General features: G+C 41.2%; 1 protein-coding gene across 1 annotated transcript; it reads right to left on the bottom strand.

Moving 5' to 3' along the window:
- Positions 1-5,446: 5,446 nt before the first annotated feature.
- On the bottom strand, positions 5,447-10,568 carry ZFAND1 (zinc finger AN1-type containing 1). Its single transcript, XM_088522740.1, has 8 exons — positions 10,510-10,568; positions 9,451-9,493; positions 8,660-8,699; positions 8,179-8,306; positions 8,000-8,091; positions 7,072-7,196; positions 6,070-6,225; positions 5,447-5,954 (listed from the first exon to the last, which is right to left on the bottom strand). Exons 1-8 carry the CDS (start codon positions 10,562-10,564, stop codon positions 5,784-5,786), a joined length of 810 nt encoding a protein of 269 aa, XP_088378866.1. The 5' UTR covers positions 10,565-10,568; the 3' UTR covers positions 5,447-5,783.
- Between the last annotated feature and the right edge of the window lie 188 nt (positions 10,569-10,756).

The raw sequence follows: 10,756 nt of genomic DNA, 5'->3' as shown, positions 1-10,756 counted from the left end.
TCTTTACACCAGGAATTGCTGCTGCTAATGCTCATAATAAGCTTGCAAAGCTTGGATGTTGGCTTACTAATAAAACCAGCGCTACTGCGCTTGCTCTAGTGGGTCTGCTCGCGGATGTGGATTTGGTCTGTCATGCCACCCTACAGAACTGAGCTGCAGTGGACTTCTTGCTCTTGGCACGAGGGCACGGGTGCGAGGATTTCAACGGAATGCGTTGCATGAACTTATCTGACCATTCTGAGTTCATCCATAAGAGTTTTGCAGACCCTGAAACAGCTAACTCGGAGTCTGCCTGTGAATGATGGCTGGAAACCATTTGAAGGACTTTGGCCAGAACTTGGCCCCTGGGTAAAAAACGTGGTGGTGGTGGGAGTCATACTCCTTATTATATTTTCGGGATATGGTTCTGTGTTCCGTGTCTTCTCCGCTGATATGTGTGTTGGTTATGTGAGCTATAAAGCAGGTCATGACGGTTCAGCTGAGAGATGGCGAGGAGATCCCACTCACGGAACGAGGGATTGAACTACACTCACCACCTGACTACGAGTACCCAGCGCTGACAAGACCCTGGTCCAGTGAGCAAGTTCTGCTCTCAGAAAAACCCTGGGGATAGGCAGAGAAACTGTGCGTGTGTAGCCAACTTGATTGCAGACGTCCTCTAAACTAATTTGAAGGTCAAACCCCTGAGAAGGAGGACGAAAATAAGGACGGCAGGACCCTCAGACTGAGGGCTGAGACCCCCTACTGGCGTGTGCGTCTGCGCACCCAGGAGGGAAGGCTGTGTGGCAGAAAAGCGGAATTTGTCCGTTCCCCGAACTGCCTCCTGGCACGTACTGGCCCTACGTGGCAGGATACATCGGGCATAAAAAGACTGGGAGGGAGGTGGGGTGAGACTCCTAGCACTGGTGCCAAGTTGGGAACCAGTCAGCAACCCTCTAATCCGCCAGCTCGGGAGGGTGTTCGATCCCGGTGTCCTGCTGGGAAGTGTTACCTCGAGAGTAATTGTCCATACTTTGCTTCTTAAGTTTCGAATCACTGTACTAACTGTATTTTCTTTATAGTTAGTTAGTGTGTATTGTTAGTGTTAGCATTGCTTCTTATTGTGTGTTCAACAATTGATTGATTGATCATTTAACGAAATTATGGCTGCTCACTCAGAATAGCTATAGCAATACAGTAATTAAATAAAAAGGGGGAGACGTGGAGGCCTGCTTCAAGGATAGTTACACGGGATGCCTTGTTAACAGTGGCACGGGGTGTCTCGTTAGCAGCCAGCCAGCCTCAAGGACGGCAGTGCAGGTGTGCTATCAGCAAAACAAGGAGCAAAAACAACTGTCCGTCTGCTGCGCGGCCAAGAAGCTGATTGGGTAGCTTTAATATAAGATTTTAGATTATTGGTTTATTAGTAACTGTGTTTCGCATGCTTGTAGACAAATAAGGTACTATATCTGGTTAATTTACTATAAGTATGTAAGCTGATGCCTTAATACGCCAAGAAGAAATGTCTTCTGGCTCCCTGCCTTGAGACCCTGCTCCTCCTTACGCCCACATTTCTTTACCTCTGTACGAGCCCCCTTTTGAACTTCTAAATTCTGCTGGTTAGGCTGATCTCAAATCAGTAATGAGAGACATGGCTGATATTTTTAATAAGTAAATTCGGCTCAATTAATTTCCCAAAAGCCCGCTAGCTTCCTACCAAAGATTTTCAATGGCATGTCTCAATTGAAATAATGCTTTTTGCAATACTACTATAAATAAAGTGATATAGAGGGAAAAATGGCATCACCTTTTTTTTCAAGATTGACTGTTATGATTACATTGTTTTTCTGTAAAGCACTGACCCTATTTTTTTCACACAGTAAGAATAAAGCACTCATGCAGTTTTGTGTTCAGTTTACAAGTTGTAACAAGTATTTCGCAAATTTTAGATAATACAGATTACCTACTTCTCCCTCTTTCTAAAACAGGCAGGCAAAAGGAAACTGATAAAAGTGTGTTCTTTTTTAACATGGTATATTATTTCTTGTTTGCTACAACATTGTTTACCAGACCTGACAGGTAACATTGCCAAGGAAATCCACATAGTCAACTACATATGTGAATCAATTTGTACTACTTGAGCTGATACCGATACAGTCAGGACCTGCTGCCAGCAGCATCCTCAGTGATAAAATGCTTGCAAAGCTTCACCTTGTGCATTTTAGAATTACTATAAAAGCTTTTATTTCATCTACTTTAATGGCTTAGTTGAATGTAAATTCATTAAGTATGTTTCTTGACAAATTCATCTTCCCAGGTGGGTAACTTTGCCTACATTTCTGTAGTGAGCACCTACTACAAGTGAATGTTAAATGTCTCCTCCAAACTGTTTCTTGTTTTCAAATCCAGTTGGGATACACTTTTAGTTTTCCTTATGAAAAACGTGCTATGCTACTAACCTTTAGAAACCAAAAAAAAAAAAAAAAAAAAAGTATGTGGTCAGCAGAGATGTGCTAGAGTCTAACAGCTAAACCTGGAGTAATTCTATCCCCAGAAAACGTACAGTAGCTCAAGGAAAATTTTTGCTTCTGCTTCTGGATTCTCTCCAGGATCTCTCTCTATGACTAGAACAGAGTTTTCACCTTTCTTATTTATCTATGTGTTAGACTATCTTCATTTGTTTTTGCTTCTCAGTTTCTGAAAATTGAGTAATCTGAGTTTCTACATACAATCATTATACTATCTATTATATATAGTATTTTATATTTATAGTATTGTATATATCATTATATATGTATTTTTATACCCTATATACATATATATGTATACATGCATAATATGTATGTATTCTAACCGTGTATACAACATTAACATACAATTAAAACCAAATTCTCAGGAGGCTATGCAGGGGCAAGTCTCCGTGCTGTGCAAACTTCTGATGCAAACAGGAGGTGGGTGTTGGGGGAAATGCCACGATAAGTCATTTGTTCTCCTTGCAGGTGGCAGCCAAAAGGAGGGTTTGTCCTTCTGTCTTGCACAACAGAAGCTGCTGCTGCAGGTAGTACCTGAAGAATGACAATTTAGCCCAAAAGGCCTTGTCATTTTTCCACGGAAATCACGAGATAACTGGTTCATCAAGACGTGCCAGTTACCTGTGTCTGACAGCAGTTTGCAGCAGATATGACAAAGGAGAACAGATCAGCCGTTCAATTGCCTGAGCAATCCCGATGAGAGCTGTAGGGCAGGTAAACTTTAAGGGCCCCCACCCTGGAAGGAAAACTGGAGCCAAATGACTGGTAAGTCCTTTTCATGACACCTACATAGCATGCAGTAAAATCATATCACAATACCTAAGTCATGCTAAAGCAGCAAAAGTTGCAAGTAGCCAAATAGTACAGTAGCAAAGTAAGAATAATTGATAGCCACACACCATTTTTTTTCTTTTCTCTCAAGTCCAGTCAGGACATGATACAGAGATTCCTAAATTGCTACAAGAGTCATAATGTTTGGCAGTACAGGAATGTATAATATTTAGGGCCACCCCAAAGAGACTACATTATTGTCCTACGTAGGAAGAGCATCTTTTGAAAAAGATGCCAGGCAGACTCCTCCTCTCACATTGTGATCTTCTTTTCTTTTTATTACCCCATGAATGCTTTTTTTTTTTCTTCTTTTCACACAATTATCTGTTTTCAAAACTAGGTTATAAACCATAATACCTCATTGTGGCCATGGGAGAATTGTTCCCTCTAGTGGAGGTACTAGAGAAAAACCTGGATTGTGAACCTAAAATTAGCAATTGCTGAATATGAGCCAAAACAGCAAATTCAGATTTATGAATGCTCAAGTGGCTGCAGTTATGGGACAATGTCCACTTCCATTTGCAGGTCTCAGCAGAAACACACTGCTTGTGTCTTATTTCCCTTCTGTTTCATGATCAGCTCTCCTCTAGACCAAAATATAATTTCTCACAGAACTAGCAATCTTCCCGAATCGCATCACCCTTCATCTCCAGGAGAGTTTCTGAGTTTCTCTCAGGAAAGCGTCCCTGAAATGCATCACATTTCTGAGTAACACAGACCTGCTGTCCCCCACAGCCTTGCACTGCTGAATACATTCAGCCACACGGCAGGTACAAGCTGGAGTCTTGTGAAAACCTAAGGGAGTGCCTGTAGTCTGAGAAAGAAGGAAAGGCAGCTCTTCTCTGTTTAAATTTGCTGAAAGACACATTATCCAGCACCTCAGTAATTACTGAGTCAGTCACAGGAGGAGAAATTTGTGCCCCCCACAACCTATCTGAGGACTAAAGGTCATTTTAGTAGTGGTGTATCACATAATTAATGTATGTTAATATAATGAAATGTAGCTTCCCTGCTGTGTAATGCTGCGTTAGTATCAGCCAGGGCTACCCCTGGAGCTAATTCACATGGCGCAGCACCACAGAGTGGCACGAACACGGTACTGCGTTCAGGTTTGCGCTCTCCACGGCTGCCTGTACTTACTCTTTTCTGTCCTTACAGGATACTCTTATTAATACCTCCCACTGGGAGGACATTGTATGAATATTTGCAAGCAATGAAAATAAACAAAGTATGTGTCAGGAGGAATTAGTTGTGAAACAGGTTTTTATCCATCAAGCTTAAAGGGGGGTAGCGCAAGGCCACAGCAGAGAGAGATTTAAAATGAAACAAGGAAGATGAAGCTGGGTTATCTCATTATACTTGCTTTTTAAAATTGCTTATACTGGAAGAGAGTGCTTATCCTAGTATTTGTGTGCAATATGACATACTTTGATGCTATGGTAATTCAAAACAGCTACAACTGAGATAAAAATAAGCTCATTGTTCTTTCTTGCTATGCTTACTATCTTTTTAATTTATAATCCACTTTTGAAATCCAAATGAGATCCAAAAATCTGGAATACATCAATTACTGAGAGTAATCTTCTTAATGACTCCCCAAAAGCATTTCAAATCCCTGTAGCAACTGGAAAGACCATTAATACTGAAGGTTTATAAAAGTAATGCAACTAGGGATGCAACTTCTTTAGGTATCATCATTGCCAATAAACACTTTAAAACTTAGGTTCACTACAGTCCATTTTGTGGACTGTGGAAGGAGACAGTGCAGGACCTTGAATGCTTACAGTTAAACTGTATTTCTTCCTCTCTTACATTTGTATTAGAAAAGGAGATTTTCATGCTGTTTTTCTTTATTCTCCACTGAATCAAATAATGATGTTAAGTTATAAAAACATGAGATGTTTGTTTGAATTTACCTTAAATTCAGAGGCCTTCCCTTCTGAAAGTCATTATTCTTATATGAGGAGAAATGTAAATGTGAACCTGGCATGGAGAATGCTGGATTGTCCATGCCATACTCACAGAAATCTGTTCTTATAGATGACAGAAAAAATATTACAATGGTGTATGCTGCTTTTACCTTCAAAGAACTGATACACTTTAAGTTTACATTTTCATTATTTATTGCTCTTAATACATGCTTTTGCCATCATTTACACAAAAATACTACAAATACAAAAGTTAAGAGAATGGTACTGATATTATACAGCTAAATTAACCAAGGATTTATTCTAGAAAGTATCAGTTATATTAATTATTATAATAACTAATTCTGTTTCCAGGACATTATTTAATTCAAGCAGTGCAACTGGAAAATTGATGGGAACTGTTTCTTTGCAACAGAGGACAGATTATGATATACAGTGATTTTAAAAAGAAATTGAACTTGGTTGGAGTGGCATAGTCTTTAAAATTTTGGGGTTTTTTTTGGTAAGTTGCTGATTAACTGAAGTACGATTCTGTATCTTCTATAAATAGAACTTCATTGTCAAGATACTCCAGAATGACGTTTCCGCCATTATACAATGGGCATTCCTTATCAAACAGCCATGTTTCCAACGTGTGCTCAAATGGTAAGGCTTCTCCAGAGCTAGTATGGCACAATCTCAGTTTCTGCAAAATAAGTAACATGGGCAAATCTTGGTGTTAATCTGTATCCAAGAAGGAAGGCAGTGGGGGAAGGTGGAAATACCAAACTGGAACATGTTTATTATCATTACTGAGTTACCTGGGCTGTTGATTTGTTGTTGTCATTTTTAAGACTTGCTAAAGACGCTGCATAATCTACTACTTTGCCAATACTCCACTTATTGCAAAAGAACATGGGCTTGCTTTTTTCTTTGCTTCCCTTTGGTAAGAATACTTGAAAGTAAATTCTTTCAGTCTAGAAAGACAAGCAAAAAGTATTCATAGAAACAAATGATTCTAGACATATATTTTTTCAGCAAAAACAAACAAATCCCCACCCCCCCAAACCCAAAAAACAACAACAAAAAAATCCTTCAACCCCCATATTAAAACCTGAATATCATTGTCAAATCTCATCATGTCCTTTAAGAGGACACACAAGTACTTATCTAAAATGAAACCCCAGGTGAAAGAAATAAGTGTTTTCCAAACTAACATAATCCTGACTGGGAAGGTGGTGGTGGGGGGGATGTTCTTGGTATGGGTGGCCAATGTAGTGAGAAACAATAAGGAATTCTGTGAAGTATCTCAAGAATCAAATAAATTAAAAGGCTGAAACATAAGCAATTATCAAGACCATCTTCCAAGCCAAAGCACAACTGCTGACCTCAGGTTCACCTCATCCAAAAATGGACTATCTATCTCTTAAATATGAGTAGTAGATTTATAAAACACACAGCTCAGCTGTGCCTGGGACAGACTGTACAAGTTGTGTGTCACGTGCCAGGAGCCTTTCAGGACTCATCAGGAAAAGCATCTCTATGAGATAGGTCAGCTGTGTGACAAGCAACACTTCTGCTAAAATATAAGGAAATTTGGCCTGCTTGCTCTAAACCATATGCAGACATCTTGTAACAGATACAAGGTTTATGAGACTGCTTCTAGGTGTGAAGTTGAAATCAACATATAAATTATTATGAGCTTGAAAAATTAAATCTAAAACCGTGAGCAGGAGGGCAAGGGGACTAAATGAAGAACAAGAAATGCAGAAAACTTCTCCTTTCCTTTCATAAGTCAGTTATTGAAAACAAGTATGACTGACCTGAGGCAACGACTTATCCCCACACGCATGCATTTTCAGTTTCATTAGAGCCACCTTTGCTGCCATTTCGCTGCTTTTCGCTCCTTTCCGTCTTTTGCTTTTGGCTTCCTCGCTTTTTTTGGAATCTGGATACAACATTACTTCTGTTAGTGTGAATCCAAATTCCTCCTACTCTATTAAAACTTGTCCAAATGTACGGCAAACTCAGCCCCTGCACCTCATTTTATCTCCCAACATATCAGTCCAGAGGCCACAACACTAAGTGCAGCTCCTGCAGGGTATGTGGAACTGTGCACAGTCCTAACAGAATTGCTAAGCAGTTTGGTCCTCTGCACTGATTCTGCAAAATAGCACAACACAGGTAACACACATTGAATCCTAACCCTACTGCTTCTATGTGTGTAGCCATCACAGAGGCCACGTGGTAACATTTCAGACTCTTTTTTTTCTTGTACCCATCACTCACCTCATGCTGCCAATCTAGTTAGACTGGACAGTGCTTGTTTATTCTCTTTCCTGACTAGGCCTAGTTTATAGGTAGAAAACATCAATTTGTGGACTCACATTCTTTTTTTTTTTTTTTTTTCTTCTTCTTTTAAATACAGCATCATTGCTTTAGCATAATCCCAGCAGATTGGCATGTATGCCCGATACAGAACCATGGGGCTGTGTATGTAGGGCTTAACAATTGCTATCTACCATTTATTACATTACAGCATTTGTAGAATGAGAACTGAGACATCATCCTGAAAGCAACCCGAACCTAATTTAGTCTTCAAGGATACTCTTTATAAACATCTACTCCTGTCTTGTCTCAGTCTGGACCAACGGAATTACATGCTGACATCTTGGGGCTACATAATCAAGAAGCCTCCATCCTTTTGTACCAAAAAAGTAAATAAAAAAATAAATATCCCACTGAACTTGCCTATAATATTTTGAACTAGCTGCTGGGTGGCAGCCATTCGAGGCTTTGGTGTGTCCAGTTTCTCACATTCATGGTCTGATTGATGACGGTGCCTGTAACCAACATAGTGGAAAACTTCCATGACCTTTTCAACACAGTAATGAAAGAACATTTATGTTTCAACATTCTGTCACACTCACCTTAAGCAAAAATGTTTTTCACAGTGAGGACATATAACTGGTAAAAGCTCCTTCCCATTGCAGTCCTTAAACGAGCATGGATAAGAGCCATGCTGATCTGTTTTCACACAGTTATTTCTTAGATTCACCTAAGAATTAGTGTGAAATATTATGTGTAAATAAACAGATATTAAAGATAAAAGTCACTAGCCCAGCTTCCCACAAGAACGGCACTGGCTCTCCATTTTTATAGACAAAACTCGTCCCTCCTACTTCTCCTTTTCTGGTTAGGTTTAGCTCAGAATTAGAAAAAGATAAATCACCTTAATCCAACTCGATTTCCTTCTGACACACAGAAAGACAGTACATTAATTTTAAGCTTGTCACACTCTCATTGAAGACTACATACCTATATGGCATGTGTATAATCCCAAAATAGGCAGTTACTTAAGTGGAATGGTATTCTAATGTGTTACATGGTAGTCTCTTAATATTAGATTACCTCAGAACAACCATGAGCATCCCGGCTTCTGTGCTGCAGGCTTAGGGACAAGAGAAGAAAGTATCACATCATTACCAAAATGCCAAGAAAAGAAAACTGCATGTAAAAACATAAATGCTTAAAGAGTGATCTGAAAGATTTTTATCATAGCAACACTTCAAATAAATAATCATTCTTCTACAAAGTTTGTTCTAACCTACAGACTTCACTTCATTAATAGGTATGTTTTTCTTGAGTTTGTAAAACATTTGGCTCATTGGACTTAGACTTGAATTCAACATAGCCTTGCAAGAAAACAAGGATATGAGGTTGTATAAGGATTCAACTTAAAGCACCTGAAGTTGGTCTGTAAATTTTAAATGCATTTTCCACAGCAGCAGAACTCGCTTGAAGGCTCTTAACATTCTAAAGTGAAATGTTAAATGACAATCACCCACCCTAAGCTTAAGGCTGCTGTTTTGAATTGTTCATCAAAATGCAGGATTTCATTTGAGAGACCTGGAAAATCTTTGTTCACTTCGACAGGACAAAGAAGAAAAAAAAAAGTCTAATTCGGCCCCCTTGCATAACAAGTTTTGTATTCTAGAAATTCTCCCACAGATTGCAAACCTCTACTACAGTCTCTGAGGAGAAAGGCTGCAGGTTCAGTGAATAAACCTTTTTTTTTTTTTTAATTCAACACCTCTACACTGTGAGACACACTGTGTTTTAGACAACATCTACCTCTATACAAGTTCCACTCTAAGAAAAACTTAGCAGAAAGTAGGAGCATGTAACATGGCAAAACCTACCAAAAGACTCCCGAACAGCCATCACATACAAAGGGCAGAAAATCTGAAATCAAGAATTTACCGTTAGATAACATGGTCATTGTTTTGCTAATAGTTTTTACACTATTAGCTTTTGCTTACTTATACCATCAGGTAGGTTATCTTTACAAGTGTATACAGCAGTGTGTGTGTAGGGGGGAGAGGGGGCAGGGTTTATAACATCATTACACTATTAACTACCCTACTTAATAATTATCTAATGTTACTGAAAAACACACAAGGAGATAAATTACATCCTTAACCCGTTATTCCATTCTCCAATGTTCAGCTTTAACAGACTGTGAAGAAACCGCCCTGCAAAACATCCAGAGTCGGAGGATTTTGGTCACTTCACCTACAAGACTGGGTGCTGCCCTCATAAAGCACTCAGTCTGAGTATTTTTATTCCCCATTTTGTAGGGGTTATATTTTTATCCTTGCAATTGCCTTTTCAGGTGCACGAAAGTGTGTGGAAGGGGAAAGGAGGGTGACAACAGCAGCGAGCAAAGCAGGGGATAAAAACACCAGGAGACACAGCCCAACTGACGGGCACCAGCAGCGGAGCACGTGTGGCTGCTGCTTGTCTCAACAGGCTCCGGGAGACGCAGCCCCTGCTAACAGCTGCATCACGGCAGGACCATCTGCTCTTTCAGGCCACGGCCGTTAACAGAACGCCTCTCGAGCCCGCTTTTCAGCAGCAAAACCACCTTCGGGAGCAAAACCATCACTCTGAAGGGCACCGTTACACCTAACATCAGCGGACAAGACGCAGCGCAGCTTGAAGGAGATGTAAAGATTTATATATATATATAAAAAAAAAAAAAAAAAAAAAAAAAAAAAAAAAAAAAGCCCTCCCCTCAACCGGCACCTCTCGCAGCGCGCACCGCCCCCCACGAGGTGGCGCCGCCATCTTGGCGGCCCGCGACCCCCGCCCCGTGCCCAGGGAGGCTCCGCCCCCGCCACAAGGTCCCCGCCCCGCCGCGGGCGGACGGGGCTCGGCGCTCTCAGGAGGCCGCCGCACCCGGTCCCGCGGGACCCTACCGAGCTGGCGGCAGTGCGGCACCTCGCAGCGCCGCCCCACATCCAGCTCCGCCATGGCCCGCGCGGCAGCAGCAGCGGGAAGGCGGGGGGTGAGGGGAAGAAACAGCGCGCGCAAAGGCTGCCGGGATGCTGGCGGGCACAGCGGGCGGGGCCGCTATGCAGATGCAGTTCGGGGTGGGGCTCTATGGAGATGTAGCCCCGCCCCGGGGCGGGGCCTGGGATGTGGGCGGGGCCGTCGCGGGTGTGT

The sequence above is a fragment of the Tinamus guttatus genome, unplaced genomic scaffold (assembly GCF_059628265.1).
Source record: "Tinamus guttatus ecotype Peru unplaced genomic scaffold, ASM5962826v1 Tinamus_guttatus_pri_ptg000156l, whole genome shotgun sequence".
NCBI lineage: Eukaryota > Metazoa > Chordata > Aves > Tinamiformes > Tinamidae > Tinamus > Tinamus guttatus.
Note: the sequence above shows the minus strand (reverse complement) of the source record. Positions and strands in the feature narration are given on the sequence as shown.

Excerpts from the sequence above, each read along its gene's own strand:
- ZFAND1 (XM_088522740.1), bottom strand. The coding sequence starts at position 10,564 with ATGGCGGAGCTGGATGTGGGGCGGCGCTGCGAGGTGCCGCACTGCCGC. Across the intron at positions 8,092-8,178 it reads GAAAAACATTTTTGCTTAAG|GCACCGTCATCAATCAGACC; the intron begins GTGAGTGTGACA and ends TGTTGGTTACAG. Across the intron at positions 6,226-7,071 it reads GGGATAAGTCGTTGCCTCAG|ACTGAAAGAATTTACTTTCA; the intron begins GTCAGTCATACT and ends TTGTCTTTCTAG.